Raw genomic sequence first — 14025 nt, 5'->3', positions numbered from 1 at the left:
AAAAATAAACACACATTGTGCGGAGCAGAGAGACAGCGGTGAATCTCATGCCAGCGTAGTGTAAGTGGGAATATGAGAGGATGTGCATGTGCGTAAACACTCAGATTGGGGGTGGCATTGGAATTACCTGAGAAAGATAATGGCAATGCATTAGATTAACTCTCCTCCCTTAAATGCGACACATTTAAGTAATCTTGTCCCCCAAAAACATGTCAATGGCTGAAAGGCTGCCTCAGCGCTATCAGACCCCTCTGGTCCCCCACACTGATGCAGCAGGCAAAGCACTACCGTCGACTGTCAAAACGCAGAGCGAGATCTAGTTATAATATAATTGAATTTTCATATCAGAGGAGACCAGAGTTCTAGCAGACAATGGGAGTGCTGAGTCCTCTCTGATATTGGCACAGACCCTTTGCCACGCACATGAAATCAGTATGTTAATGTTCCCCGGGTTTTCTTTTTTTAAGGGCACTTGTGCATCCGCAATGCAATACCGATGTGGTTTCAAAAAAATTGCAACTATTGATAAGTAGGTAGCTAAAAACCCTTAGACCACCCCCTTCTGCCCCCTTCCTCCATCCAGGCAAGCAAGCTCCCAGACACCGCAGCACCCCCATCCCACACCCCTTTATTAAAATTGTAATTTATTTTTCTAAATCAGAATGACAGTTTGCTTTCTTTTCTCTGCAGCAGGCAGTGAATCAAGCTGCTTTAATTACTTCCGTAACTTCGCTGACCCCGGGACTGCATGCCTTGTGCCGAGAAAATGTGCCGGCGACAAAGCTCTCCCACAGCCGCGGCTGCCTCTGTTAATTTAAAATGCAGGAATTTATCAAACTCAGGATTTTCTATGATTTTGCTAACATTTCACCTCCTATCTTTTCCAAGTTCTCATTTGACCCTCTCGGACCAGAGTCTTCCAGCCTCCTGCAAAAGCTCGGTGCATACAGAAGTTAAGTTCATTCAAGGAGAGTGGGTGCACTTGCTTTGGGGGTCTGCTCTGATGTATACTTACGTGTGTGTATGTCAATTAAGAGCCATGTTTATCACTGTCCTCAGTGGTTTGTCGTGGCCCGGGTGGCTGTCCTCACAGCAGAAGATCTTGAGCTGCTCAGCAGGAATCAACAATGTTCTTGATCTCGCAGCAGCTTCTGGCCAACAGAGGTCAGGGTCAACCTGCAGATGAGAAGGGATTCATTGAGCATGTCAATACACAAATCACATCACAATTTAAAAGTGTTGGCCGCTCCTGTTTAATCAGGATTTTTTTCTTGTTCACAAGTTTCTCTATGTAAGAACACAAAAAAACAAAAAAACCTGGTATCTGGTCTCTCCGCATTAACGCTCCTTAGTTGTTTGTCTTAATAGAAGCTTTATTATGATGTAATCCCTGCTATCACCCCTCACCTCCTGACTGGCACCTCTCTGTTCCAGGCTAAACCGGTGGGCACGGTCATGGGCTGACGGTCTGATAATTGAATGAATGATTATCTGTCCCATTAATAGACAATGATACAGAGTACAAGGCCATATATCTGGAATATTAATGAGAAGCTGCAGGGGGCTTGATAAGAAGGAAAAAGTGTGGCCGCTGTAATGGGGTTTAAAACAATTTGCCCAGGTTGGGGTGGCCCAGCTGATTTGGGCTGTTTATTTCCCAGTAACCCTTACACACAGCTCCTGGCTCTATATGTGTGATCATCAGCCACATGCATCCTTGCTGCACCCGGAGCAGATTGATCAGTAACCCTCTGCCTTCATCAGCCACTCATCCCTCATTACGGAGAAGGCTTATATATATATATATATATATATATATATATATATATATACACTGTAATGAATTGCTGTAAAAATTACAGCATTATTTTACAGCCGCGGACTGTTTTTTAATAATACAGCATATTGCTGTAAACTGCAATGCATTCTGGGGTCACGTGTAGGTCTGACTCAAATTTACAGAATTTTGCTGTAAATTTCAAATCTTCGGAGCCGCATCGTCAACGGTCGAGGAGATTAACGTTAAAGACAAGAGGAGTGATTCACAACTGTGGTAAGTGACTTCAGTTTTATATTTCTTGTTTGGTAGTTTATAGTATATGAATGCATCTACATTCGCGGATTATATTGGTAACCCCAGATTCAAGCATCATCCGTCCGCGGGGCGCGAGGCAGAATTGCGCGGGGTTTCAGTAGCGCGGTCGCGGTAGGATTTCACACATCCCCCGGCGCTATAGCAGCCATGGACAGAAAATCTCTGGAATCCTTCGTTATGAATGACATGTTTCAGTGATAATAGTTTATATTCACTGTAACTTAGTGTTTATCAGCACACTTCGTCGTGATTATTTTATGATGTAAAACAACTTTGCACATGCAGTCATCTGTTAACACGGGCGCCGAAATAAAACGCGTTTCTAAAGCCTCGCGGTCAGTCAGGGTCGCTCACGGAGGATGTGTGTGTCATATAAATTCTCAGTGGTGCTTTTCTAAGAGGTTAACTTAACCAGTGAGATGTAGATTTTTTTTCAGCATTTGCTAACTTCAGGTAACGTTAATGTGAAAACTTTAACAAATCTGTTTGATATAAAGTCTGCTTTTTATAGTTAGCCTAATTTATTACCTTAGGGCGACCAAATACGTTTTCCTTGAAATTATTAAATATGCTATTTATATATATGTGTCTATATTTATGTCGGCCCGCAAATCTTGTGTGTATTTTGGCACAGGGTGCACAAATGCTCCTTATCAGTGCGGTGACACTTGAACAAATGAACTGATCATGCGCGACACTGACCAATAAACAAACGAGTTGTTTTATTGCGTCTATGACTTGAATCTTATCATCAGTTGTAGTGATGGGAAGTTCGGATCATTTTACCGAATCGGACTTTTGAGTCTCGTTCAGCAAAATGAACGAATCTTTTTTCGAGTCATTTCAAATGAACGAACAACCAGAAGGTTCAGGAAGAAAACATTATGTGAAAACATTCACATTAGGAGGCATTTTGCTGCATAATCGATCCACCACAAACCATATGCAACTATGGAAGCTCAACTTCCATTAAATGGACTGAAAACGCTCAAGTAACGTTATAGGTCTCAAAACGCTTGCTCTGCGCCAGTGGATACACACCATAGACAGTAAAAGAAATATGTACATGTCACAGACTGTCCAGGCATGCACTTCCGCGTTTCAGAGATCCGCCTTTTACTTTCCGTCAACATTACATTAATTAACGTTTAGAAAATTTATTTTTGACATTTGTGAATCAGTTCAGAATCGTCTGCTTATGCATTGCGATACATTTAAGAATCACATTTTTATCCCACCCCTACTAAATATAGTATGTAATGTAAATGTAAAAATCTGAAATACAAAAAAAAAAAAAAAAAATGGTATAGGTATTAATTACTATTGTGATATTGATTGTTTTAGGAGACACTTTGACAAGTGGGCACTGGATGCTGGGTATTGAAGGCGAGGTGGTGTGTGAGGGCACTCAGCCCAGTTTCCTGTCCGGCCTTGCCACTCTGTTTGCTGCTTATTACTAGTTTAATCTTGAGTATCAGGAGGAAGCAGTGTGTACCTTGGAGTTCATTCAAAGGTAATGGTTGAATTCTAACAACTTCAGAACCAGCATTTTATAGATAAGTTATATCAGAACATTCCTTTTAATAATGTTATGTTATCAGTGTTATTTCTGTTGATGCCTTTAAAACAATGTGTCTTAACTCGAGAAGAGAATATATTTGTCTCCCTATTTAACACCAGCAAGCTATTGAGTTAAATATGTTTTTTTTTTATTATTAGTGGACATCTCCAACTTTCTTGGAGGTCCTAAAACCGCTCTTAATTACATATTGTCTGTTTCATGACCCTTTAGGTGCTTTGTGGGCATAAATCCAGAGAGAGGACCCAAAGCCAAGGGAAAAGTGCCATCGAAATAAAAACAGGACAAGTGATACAGAAGAAAATGTGTGGCAGTCAACCCACATGTTGCCACTCTTCTGTGCAAATTCCAATGGAATTTCTGAAATGTAAGGATACACACACACCAAGATTGTGTCTTCCTTTTATTGTTCTCTATCTGCCTTTGACTGTACCTCTCATCCCTCTGTCTCTCTCTGACTGTACCTCTCATCCCTGTATCTGTCTCTGACTGTATCTGTCCTCCCCCTATTTGTTTCTGAAAGTATTATTATGTTTTGTAATATATCTAATGTATTGTCCTCTTTACTCTTTTCAATATTTCTAGTCACACTTTGAATCCTGGGATGGAACTTCATCTGGAGCATAATTGTTATTTGGTTGATTTTTATCTGTTTGATGGAAAGTTTGTATGACTTCTGCAAGTGCGCGGCTCCTTCCGGTCAGTCATGCATCACTTTTTTTTGTATGACTTGTTTGGCAATATTGGTCTATTCCTTAATGATGATAGCTATCTGAAAATGTCTTTGTGGTTTTTAAAGGATTAGTTCACCCAAAAATGAAAATTAAGTCAATAATTACTTATGTCGTTTCACACCCGTAAGATCTTCGTTCATCCTCACAACACATAATAAGATGTGGCTCAGTGAAGCGTGCATTTCTAGCAAGATCATTTCTTTTTTTCAATGCCCAGAAAGCCTCTAAAACATTTAAAACAATTCATGTGACTACAGTTGTTCAACCTAAATATTATAAAGCGACGAGGTTTTTTTGCCAACCCCCCCCCCCCACCCCCATCTCCCAAAACAACGATTTTATTCAACTATATCTAGTGATGGGCGATCTCAAAACACTGCTTCATGAAGCTTAGAAGCTTTACGAATCTTTTGTTTCAAATCATTTGCTCAGAACGTGTATCAAACTGCAAAAGTCACACGAACCATTGAAATTTCAAAACACTTATGACGTAACGAAGCCTCATTTACTGAAATCATGTGACTTTGGCAGTTTGATATGCTCTGATTTGAACTGAAAGATTAATAAAGCTTTGAAGCTTCATGAAGCAGTGTCATCCATCACGAGATACTGTTGAATAGTCATTATTTAGTTTTTTGGCACACAAAAAGTATTTTCATTGCTTCATTACACTAAGGTTGAACCACTGTAGTCACATAAACTGTTTTAAATATGTTTTTAGTACCTTTCTGGGCATTGGAAAGGGAAATGATCTTGCTAGCAATGTAGGCATCACTGGGCCATCAGGTTTTATAAAAAATATCTTAATGTGTGTTGTGAAGATGAACAAAGGTTTTAAGGGTGTGGAATGACATGAGGGTGAGAAATGACAGAATTTTCACTTTTGGGTGAACTGTTTTAATATGACCATGTTGGTCATGTTTCGGTTATAACGCAGTTTGAATATTTCTTTGTGTCAAGGTCCATGATGGCCATTATGTTCCAAGTAATAAAAAAGAAATCATGCCAAAATTTCATATCCATTTAAAAAAAAATGAAATAATTTTAAAATAAATAAAAATGAGTTCAAAATAATATACTTTTTATGTCATTTTTTAATGTAAATTTGAAAGTGATATATAACATTTTGACCTGTTTTTTTTTTAGATTTTAAAAATGTTATTTTTTTATATTTTTTTGGTGAATTAAGTTATGCATTATATAACACTTTATGCAGTTAAAGTTAAGTCAGCAATAGGGAAAATATATTGTATGCTATCATTTTACATACTTTAAATATAGCAAATACACATATGCTTTTTTTCAAAGAATTGCTTTGCACAGTAAACTACTTGAAAGTGTGCATTTGCTATTTAAATAATTGTTAAATGCCATATACAATGTATTAAAAATGCAGTATATAATATATTTTTTTGTAAAAATGCAGTATACAAAATATAAAAAAATTACTGTAAATTTTACAGTAAAATACTGGCAGCAGGGTTGCCAGCCAGTTACTGTAAATTTTACAGTAGTCTTACTGTAATTTAATTTACAGAATTTTACTGTAATTGAGAATACAGGAAAAATCTGTAAATTAAATTACAGTACGACTACTGTAAAATTTACAGTACCTGGCTGGCAACCCTGCTGCCAGTATTTTACTGTAAAATTTACAGTAATTTTTTAACAGTGTATATATATATATGTTTTTATATATTACAAAATATTGTGAACTTTTCAATAATTTTTTTGTGCTAACATCATTTGTCTCAATTTTATACAATTAAAATATATACATTTCATTTACTCTTTCAAATACATAAATGCAATATTTTTAATGATCATTTGTTATAATTTTTCATATCTTGAACTTTAAAATAAACCTTAATAAATAAAACACTCTGCTATTTTGCTTTCACTGTTATCTATAAACAAGTAGTATTATTAATAATATATTAAAGCTAATATTATTTTTTTATTTATGTGTGTGTATGTGTTTTATAATGTAACACCTGACAAGTCGTCCCCTTGGAATTATAAGGTTCTATCTGACATTTTTGTCAAAATTGAGTTATTCACATATTCTTATTCTGTGACAATTTATTTACATTATGTGATGTTTTATTTTAAGTCGTGTACATTTTGGGATGTTTTATTGAAAAAACAAAAAGGTTCTATCTACAGAAGTCTATGGAACACAAAAACTTTAAAGCTCAATATCTCAAAACTACTCAGAACGCAGATAGAACCTTATAATTCCAAGGGGACGATTTCTAAAAGGATTAAAAATGGAGAGGAAATTCACATTTCTTTCACATTATATAGTTTGGCACATGACTCAAATTAAATGAATATTAAAACAACTACAAAATTGGGTTAGCGTTAATTGCTCATATAGCTTTTTTTTTTACCCTTCATTCACTGCTTTGTTAGTTTAGTAATAGGATTAAGAAAAGTTTCATGTGAAAATGTTCATGTGGCCAAAATCTGAATTAAAAGGCAAATTAAACATTTATACTGAAGGTCTACGTGAATCAATATCGACCACCTATTACACTGGAAAGCAATATTTCCCTTTTTAACATGCAATAATTGTGTTTAGGCCAGTGAAGTACCTTATTATAGGTTTGTCAGGGAGAGAAAGCCCTGTTCCCATGGCGACTATGAAAGCCATTTGCCTCCTTTTCAGCTGGGTAATGAACTTCTTTCCTCTTTATGTCACTCTTCCTCTCCACTCTCTGCATCTCAGTCCTCGTCAACATCCTTGAAATCATTCATTTATTCTCGAATGTGACAAACAGGACAGAGAACATGAAAGTGAAGACATCACGCATCCCAGGATGAACATTATGCTTATAAAAAGTAAGGCTTAGTAGATAGAAACAGAACGTCTGTATGACTGGAAAGCACAACCATAACTTCCTCGTCTACCCTTATATAAAATGGTTTAATGGTGACATGAAGATTTTTGCAAAGATGTGTCATGATTTTTGTTGTTGACTGCATGCATATAAAGCAACGTATGTGGGAATGTAAAAACAAATGGCAATAAACTCATCTATATATTAGAGACAGTGTTCTCATCATACCTTTTGGATGGAGATGATGGGATGCCTCAGGATCATATGTCATCTTTCTTCAAAAAAGAAAAAACTAAATAAAACAGAAATTGCATCCATGTGTGTATGCATATGTATATATTTTGGTGTCTGCATCAAATTAGATTTACAAAGGTGATTTCATACATAAAAAGCACATTAGATGCAAGTAAAGTGTCTAATTTAAATGTTTCAAACATCTTTTTATTATATGGAAATATTTCATTATTTATTGTTCAGGACACATTTTAATGTACAGAAAAATAAATAAACTGTATTAAACTTATTGTGTTGATGCTTTTGACATGTTGGTGTTATATCTTTCATTTGGATGTAAATACAGAGTAAATACAGCTGGATAAAACAAAAACTGTGTCTGTCTTCATTTCAGGCTGCAAAGCAACAAAATTGTATTATTCTAAAGGGAAATGATTCTTTACTTTGTTTTGTTGCTTCATAGATTAATATGAACATCTACCCTGTTACTACCATTTTACAGAGCTATGTAGAGATTGATAAAGATTCACATGCTTTTGTGACTAAAGAAATAAATTCTCTTTAGACTGTGAAATCTCTTTTTACATCAGTGAACAACACAAATAGAACACATAAAGGTTACTTATTGCTAGAACTGATGGGGAAAACCATACTTTTCCAGCAGTACATTTATTTTATTGCTCAATGTCTTTTATGAGTATCGTATTGTGTTTCTCACAATGATTTCTCCCAACCCTTGCCCTTGGGCAGTGCTCAAGAATGAGAGAATGAAAACAGTTGAGGATATGAGAGACAGCGACCGGGGGTAGGGGGTGGGGGTAATATTAACTTTTAAAAGTATTATAACCACCTCAAAAACAAATCTTACAATTGGCAACATTCAAACACTTGTTTGTTTGCTTTTAATTGTTTTATTCACAAAGGTTATTTTACAGAGGTTTTTCCTATTTTAAACAGAAATCCATATTAAACTTTTAATTAATCCATATTAAACTTGCTCCACATTGCAGTTCTTTTTTTGGCTACTTTCATTATTTATATACATGTATTGTGTATGGCCTTGACTTATTTGATGCCATTTGTTTTCCAAATATTCAGGGTGATTTTAGTGCAAGAAAAGAGGTGGGACATTAACTCTCCATCTCTTGTGTATATTAAACTGTTCATGACCTCAGCAACTCCACAACAAAAGCAGCAGCCAACAGGTCAATTTATCACAGTCAAAGGCACTGGACAGAGAGCTCAAGGATATGTGGGTGTTAAGTCCATGCACTCATTCCTCATTTGAAAACATTTAACCCTTGTGAGCTCCTCATTTGAGAGTCAAAAGTGACCAGACACCTGAAATGTAACTTTTTTTTCTTCAGTAAAATCATTCCAATATAGTTTTATTCAATAATATATTAATATTATATATAAGTGTAGTTTTTTTTTTTTTTTGCATTATTATTATTACTACATTCAAACCTGACCACAGAAAGCACTTTGTTACACAAAACATTACAATTCTATTAAAATTACAAATTACATTAATAACAAATTAACATGAATGCTTTATCATAGCTTAAACCTTCTTGGTCTGATCTGATTTTAAACTCTTATTTCAGTCTTCTGAATCATTTTGGCTATATGGTTATAGCCATACCAATTCATTTGAAGATGTATAAATCTGTATGTGTGTGAATGTCTAAGTAAGTGTGTGTGAGTGGATGTATCCGTTTTACACTGATGTTTTAGAGTCTAACCCCTTCCTTGCTGTCCTCTTTTTTTACTGCATTGTAGTAGAATTATTGTGCATTTTATTTTACATAGTTGCAGTGATAGTCACACCAGTTCATAGGTGTGTATCCTTGTGTGTGTATCCATGTGTGTGTTGATTTTGCACTCTATATGTTTAAGAGTTTCACCCCTGCATTGTTGTGTTTTTTTTCTGCATTGTGGGGGATTTGTAGATAAAAACTGTTCTGTATTTTAGAATTTTTTTCAACCACTTTTTGGAATAATGCCCTCAATTTTTTTTACTTTTTTTTAATTTATTTTCACATACCAAGTGCCATAAACGTTACCAGTTTCGTACCATTCTGGTGAAACTACGATTTTTTGTAAAATTCTAAAAAAATGTAAAAGGGTTAAAACAGCTCTGGGGACCTCTATTGGCTGAAAGAAAAAAAATGAAGAGCTTTCCCCTGAGAGCATCACTCCTTCAAAATCTCAACAACAACAACAACAAAAAAAAAAACATAACATCACATCATCAAATGCAGCATTATCAAATTATAATAATGCCATATCACTTGAAAATATTAAATGGCTTTTTTTTTTTTTATTTGCTGTAAGCATAAGCAATTTCCATTTTTCAAAATAATTACTAAAAAATGCATTTTCTGTCTAGGGTCTTCTGCTTGGCAGTTTAAAAAGGACATAAAAGACTTAAATTATCAGCTTTGCAACACATTTTCCAAATAAAATATATCCCTTTATTATAAGTATTTTGTAAAAAAAGTATTTTTGCAACAATGTGGTATGGTCGCTCTTTCTAATTTATTTTCGGAGATAATCAGAGGGGCATATAAAACTGACGGAATACACACAGAAAACTGTTCACTTCAAAGTACAAACACATTATGTAAACACAATTTAAACTTAAACAAATACCATGAGACCACAGAACTAAAATATTTACATTACAAAAACTAAACAGGAAATAATAAAGTGCACAAACATCCCCACAGAGGTCACATGCAAAGAAAAAAAATGTCTCTCTGCAATATGCCAAAACTGATCTGATTTCTTCAAGCTTTTTACCCCTTCATTCGGCCGTGCTATGCAATCACTCACAAATACACAAACACATGAACAGCAACACAGAGGTATCTGCTCCGCCAAAAGACAAAAACAGCTGTATGAGGAATGAAGCAATATCTGCACAACTGCTGTTTGAATTTCAGCCTCCCCAAAAAACATTTTCCTTTTCACTCAAAGTGCCTTAAATGGTTTCCAACTGTTCTGTTTATTTACAATAAATGATACTTTAATAGCATTTTATGTCTCCCCTTATACAACAAATAACAATGTGTTCAGTATCAACATAAACAGTAGAATACAATTGGTATTCTAATAAGCCATTCAAGAATAATTATTATAATTTGTGAAATACTATGAAAACTCAAGTCCTAGTTTTCGCAAGGGGATTTCACACTTTCGTTTCCTACCATAGGCCATTCAGACTTAACAGAACACACAAAAGGCTTTGTACTGGCATTTCTGTAGAGTAGTATAGAGTCAGCTTTGTTTTCAGTGTTGACAGAACCCCAACACTGCCAAGTTGTGTCCTTGACCAACAGTGAGAAACTTCAACGTTACAAGTAACCAGGAGTGATCGGCCATCAGAGCTCTTATAAAACGAGCTGCAGTTCCTGTGCACTACACTACCAGCAATCATGAATGAAAAACAAATCATTGAAGAGTGCACAAAGGAAATAAACATCCTTTCTCCAACGAGACTGTCCTGGATTCTTTTGGATGCATATGTCTGTGGCTGTAGAAGGCTTGACTGTCAATAAAGAACACCTGAGATGTCTTACAAAATTTGAGGCAGTCTTCCAGAACTGCTTTTTAAACCATTACCCAAAATGTCTGGGTATGTGACCCTAGAGTCTCGACTCAGTTCCAGCTTGGGCATCTGGGTTCTTAAAACCCAGCCCAATGTTGTTTTCATGCCCATACGTAGTAGAACGAGTTTTCAGAGTCTGTTTAGTGAACGCTCTGATGAGTTTAGAGCGGTACTGATCCCCTGCCAGGAAATAGAGGATGGGGTCCACACAGCTGTTCATGCTAGCAAGCGGACGAGTGATTTTATAAGCAAAGTTGACAATATTAAGGGACCTGCAATCTGCGTCTAGAATACGGTAGCTGTAGTAGAGCGAACGGGTGATGTGGAAGGGTACAAAGCAGATCGCAAACACAACCAGCACCACTATAATAAGCGTAATGGACTTCTTTCGGGATGAATTTTGTTGACTTTGGGACAGGCCCTTTTGGTGTTGACAAAGGGCCCGTGCCATTAAACAGTAGCAAACCATGATGACCAGAAATGGCAGGATAAACAGCAGGACCATCACCACAGAGCTGTAGGTAACATAGTTGTGAAATTCATCCGGGCGGCTGGTGTCGTGACACAAAGTATCATTTCCTCTCTGGGAAGTGTTGACGAAACTCAGATTGGGCACCAGGCAGGCTATCACAGCTATCCAGACAAAACCACACACCACATGGGCATGGCGTGGCTTCACCAAAGTCAGAGAACGAATGGGGTGACAGATTCCAATGTAGCGGTGCACACTGATGCAAGTGAGAAACAGGATGCTGCAGTACAAGTTGGCATAGAAAAGAAATCGTACAAGCTTACAGAGAAAAACACCAAGAGGCCAGTGGTTGCGGTTTGCATAATAGTATATAAGCATAGGCAATGAGAGCACATAGAGTGTGTCTGACAGGGTCAGATGGAACATATAAATTGTACTGGGTTTCCAGGGCCTCATCTTAGTGATGAACATCCACAGAGCCACAGAGTTAAGTATCAGTCCTAGGAAACACACCAGGGAGTATGATACAGGGAGCAGAATATACTTGAACTCCTCATTGAAGAGACAGCTGAAATTCACTTCATTCTCAGACCTCAGCATCAATGAAGTGGAAGGAAGGGAAAAATTCCCTGAGACACTTTTTCTTAAGAGTGGATTCATTTCTCTGTTAAAATAACAACACAAATTATTTTAGCAATTTTTGAAACAATGAGTTAGAAGTAAACACAGTAAATTAGATTTCAGTTTAAAATATTATGTCACAAGCTATAAAATAAACATGAGCTACAGACTGAAAGTGTCTACAGAGAATAGACTCTTATGTGTACTTAAAAATCATGATTTTTCAAATAATTTCATATAGTTTAGGGCTAAAAACTCCATGTCTAAACACGAAAACATTTTATCTTAACTCATAAATCGCATAACAAAAAGAAAACGTTTTTTTGCCCACAACCGTGCACATTTAGGGTAGTAGTATATAAGAGACATAAGAGAAAGAGGAGCACGCGGAGTTGTTTTCACGTGCTAAAACTTACCGTTCACTCAGTTTAACGAGGTCAACACGCCCCTCCATAGATGAAAACATGAGCTTAGATGGTTTACGCTAATGGTTCAAAAACCATTCAAATTGTTTAAGAGATTCACGCATCCAGATATACCGGATTGCGCGTGCTCGAGCTGATAATGTCCCGCTTCAGTAAGTGAGCGCGTGAGCTGAGGGGCGGGGAATCAGAGCCAAACTGAGTTTGTCCCTTCACCTCCTCGAGACAATTCACCAATATTTACTGAGGTATTGATCAATATCTTATTTTTTTTCTTAAATACCACGTTAAACTGGTAAGTTATTGAAAGTCAAAGTCAGTTTTATTCAATTTTGATATTTAAAGAGGAACTCTTGTATTTTTCTGTAACCTACTCGTCTCATTATCATATCACGCGCTTATCAGTTTCTACCATCTTTGTCGATCACACAGACAGTAATTTACAGCAGAAGCTCATCTCACATGCCCTTTAAACATTATATGTTGTCTCTCGTAAATGATACTTGCCCAGTTTTTATGATAAAATCCTTGAAGGTAAATTATAGCCTCCCACACGTTAACCCAATCGAACACATGGTGCTCTTTTGTTTTATGTAAGATACAGGAAACTCTAGCAAGGCCCTCTTAATATTTAAAATCCAGGATATTGTATCCACAAATTACAGTCCTTTGTTTTATTTCACTTTCACTGTAATTTCACTTCCAGTAAGCACCATGTGACTGTGTGGGCTACTATATGGAATTGTGCATATGCATCCAACAACAATGTTTCCGAGAAAGTTACATGTTTTCCATACACAGTTACAGAGGTAAAAAGAAATGTAGGTGTTTCCCAAAAGTATTAGGGGAGCTTATGCATATTAAACACAGTCCCATCCCAATTGACCAATGAGAGGTTAGCGTTAGAGAGACACCTAAAAGGCTGGTGCTGGAACTAATTCTTTAGCAACTCAGAAATCATCACACACATTTATATCAGACCACTCAGATGTGCTGTTCGTTAATAATATAAACAGTGTTTGGTCATGGCAGACAGTTTAGAAGAGCGAGTGTCTGAAAAGCTAAATGAACAGGGCAAAAGATTACAGCAAGAAAGACCTTTGTCTGCTTGTGATCAGTTTGAGTGTCATAATAGGTTTCATGAGTGATATGCCTCTCTGAGTTAAAGTTCACATTAAATATTTGCACAATTGTTTTATGATGTTGGCTGCAGTAATAAACTATATAGTTTGATGTTAAATCTGTAATATAGTTTTCAAATTCATTAGACTTATAGTGCATTATATATATAGTATTATGCATCACTGACAAGATGTTATAAAAAAACATTAAATTATAATTTAAGTCGCGTGTCATGAAAGCTTGGGAGATTCATTTTCATTGTCGGTATAGTGAGACCCACTTCCTTTGCA

General features: G+C 36.2%; 1 protein-coding gene and 1 long non-coding RNA gene across 2 annotated transcripts; one reads left to right on the top strand and one right to left on the bottom strand.

Moving 5' to 3' along the window:
- Positions 1–1840: 1840 nt before the first annotated feature.
- On the top strand, positions 1841–4690 carry LOC128027036 (uncharacterized). The gene is made up of 4 exons (XR_008186601.1): positions 1841–2053; positions 3440–3608; positions 3888–4041; positions 4260–4690. It is a non-coding gene; the product is annotated as an uncharacterized LOC128027036 (long non-coding RNA).
- A 5291-nt stretch (positions 4691–9981) lies between these two features.
- On the bottom strand, positions 9982–12794 carry LOC128026989 (P2Y purinoceptor 4-like). Its single transcript, XM_052614311.1, has 2 exons — positions 12608–12794; positions 9982–12234 (listed from the first exon to the last, which is right to left on the bottom strand). Exons 1-2 carry the CDS (start codon positions 12655–12657, stop codon positions 11136–11138), a joined length of 1149 nt encoding a protein of 382 aa, XP_052470271.1. The 5' UTR covers positions 12658–12794; the 3' UTR covers positions 9982–11135.
- Positions 12795–14025: the final 1231 nt, after the last annotated feature.

This window comes from Carassius gibelio, chromosome A14 (assembly GCF_023724105.1).
Source record: "Carassius gibelio isolate Cgi1373 ecotype wild population from Czech Republic chromosome A14, carGib1.2-hapl.c, whole genome shotgun sequence".
In the NCBI taxonomy this organism is placed as follows: Eukaryota; Metazoa; Chordata; class Actinopteri; order Cypriniformes; family Cyprinidae; genus Carassius; species Carassius gibelio.
Note: the sequence above shows the minus strand (reverse complement) of the source record. Positions and strands in the feature narration are given on the sequence as shown.

Coding starts and splice junctions, on each gene's coding strand:
- LOC128026989 (XM_052614311.1), bottom strand. CDS start 12,657: ATGTTTTCATCTATGGAGGGGCGTGTTGACCTCGTTAAACTGAGTGAA. Junction 12,235..12,607: donor CTCGTTAAACTGAGTGAACG/GTAAGTTTTAGC, acceptor TTATTTTAACAG/AGAAATGAATCCACTCTTAA.